The 1583-nt window shown below is 38.1% G+C and overlaps 1 protein-coding gene across 1 annotated transcript in view; it reads right to left on the reverse strand.

The window, feature by feature from the left end:
* Positions 1-1048, reverse strand: part of LOC107098695 (cytosolic sulfotransferase 2-like) — a 5103-nt gene extending 4055 nt beyond the window's left edge. Inside the window, exons 1-4 of the mRNA XM_015396485.1 lie at positions 1023-1048; positions 727-859; positions 503-631; positions 310-410 (exon numbers count right to left, since the gene is read on the reverse strand). Of these exons, the coding sequence (XP_015251971.1) occupies positions 310-410; positions 503-631; positions 727-859 (363 nt within the window). The 5' untranslated portion in view covers positions 1023-1048. The remainder of the gene's footprint in view (positions 1-309; positions 411-502; positions 632-726; positions 860-1022) is intronic.
* Positions 1049-1583: the final 535 nt, after the last annotated feature.

Here is a 1583-nt window from a genome sequence, read left to right on the forward strand (position 1 = left end):
ATTTACATTGAAGCATCACAGCTTCACTAAATAGAGAGATGAAGATAAATAAAAATTACATAGTTTCTCTTAAATCCATGAAATACATCGATATTTCAAGTCAGTGTTTTCAACTATTTCAAGAGAAACTAGGTAAGATGACTGTTCTATTTTCTAACTTGGTACAACAGGAAAGTATTTCTTATTAACGAAGTCTTGTGATTTTTATGTGAAGTTAGGTTTAAACCAAAACTTTTAACAACTGCAGCAAAATCTAGAGCCCCTCTTGTGACTTTAGAATATGTGTAAAAGATGATTTTACAACTTTACCCGACAGTTTTCCTCCCAAAAGGACTTAGGAACCAACTGAACAGGCAGATGAGTCTTAATCAGTCTAGGGGAAGTGGGGAGCTTGTCTGCCAGCTCAGTTCCTGTGGACAGTCAAATAAAGGCAGCAGTTAATTGAGCCAATTTAATGAGAATTTGTATATTTAACAAAATATAGTAACATATGGTTGTCAACCTGAAGCACCAGGAGTGACTGCTATCTCCAGAAATGGTACCCTTTCATGGATGGGGATGGATGTCTGGCGCTCTGGAGATAAGTGCCTAAAATAAAGCAGGTCAAGAATGTAGGAGACCCACGTAGTTCCTAAAGAGGCAGCAAGGTGAAAAGGAACCTGTCCTATTAATATTATTAATGCACCACAAACGGTAAAACCTGTTTACACATGCTGCTAGACTGACCTGCTTTCGGGTATGTTGCAATAAGTATATCGTCCGGTCGGGCTTGAAAGCTTCGAACCTTTTCCCAGTTGTTAGTGACACAGGGAGTCATTGCGACTCCATGGAAATCAAACAGTTCTGGTCGAGAAAACATCTACAAGATAAAAAATGAAATCCTGATTACATTTTTTTCTTTTTTTTAAAACTATTGCCTGATGCATTAAAAATCAATGTATAGGAAACCAATATCTGCCAAATGCATGTTCACTTCAGTAAGAAGGAATCCATGGCATAGTGCTAGAAAACAAAGGGTTTACCTTTCTAGGTGAATTCCCCACTTGGTTTTTGCTCCTTTTCTTTCTGCATGCACATTTTCCAGTGTAACTAGTGAATATTTAACATGTCTAACTTTGCTTTTACAACCATATTTGTATCTGTGGGCAGTGATAACAGCATTGACAGTAGGGATTAGATTACAAGAGGTCAGGATCCTTCAGGGTTTATTATTGTTCAAACATACCACTATCACATGCTGTACAAAACTATTCTCTGAGTTACAGCTTTGTGTAAAANAAGAGGTCAGGATCCTTCAGGGTTTATTATTGTTCAAACATACCACTATCACATGCTGTACAAAACTATTCTCTGAGTTACAGCTTTGTGTAAAAACATGATAATAACTAGTAACCTGACTCTGCCAGATGGATTTGCTCCGCATATCCATCTGGAAACCTTCCGTTGAAATAATTTTGGGAAGGGGCGAAAATACTGGTTAGCTAATTGGCCTATGTTGGTGATAGACGGGCCAAATAAACCAATCAGATCAACGAAGCATATGACGTACTAACAGCCAGGCTACTCTTGCCGAAACCAGTCGA

The sequence above is a fragment of the Cyprinodon variegatus genome, unplaced genomic scaffold, assembly GCF_000732505.1.
Source record: "Cyprinodon variegatus isolate N-32 unplaced genomic scaffold, C_variegatus-1.0 Scaffold801, whole genome shotgun sequence".
Lineage (NCBI taxonomy): Eukaryota > Metazoa > Chordata > Actinopteri > Cyprinodontiformes > Cyprinodontidae > Cyprinodon > Cyprinodon variegatus.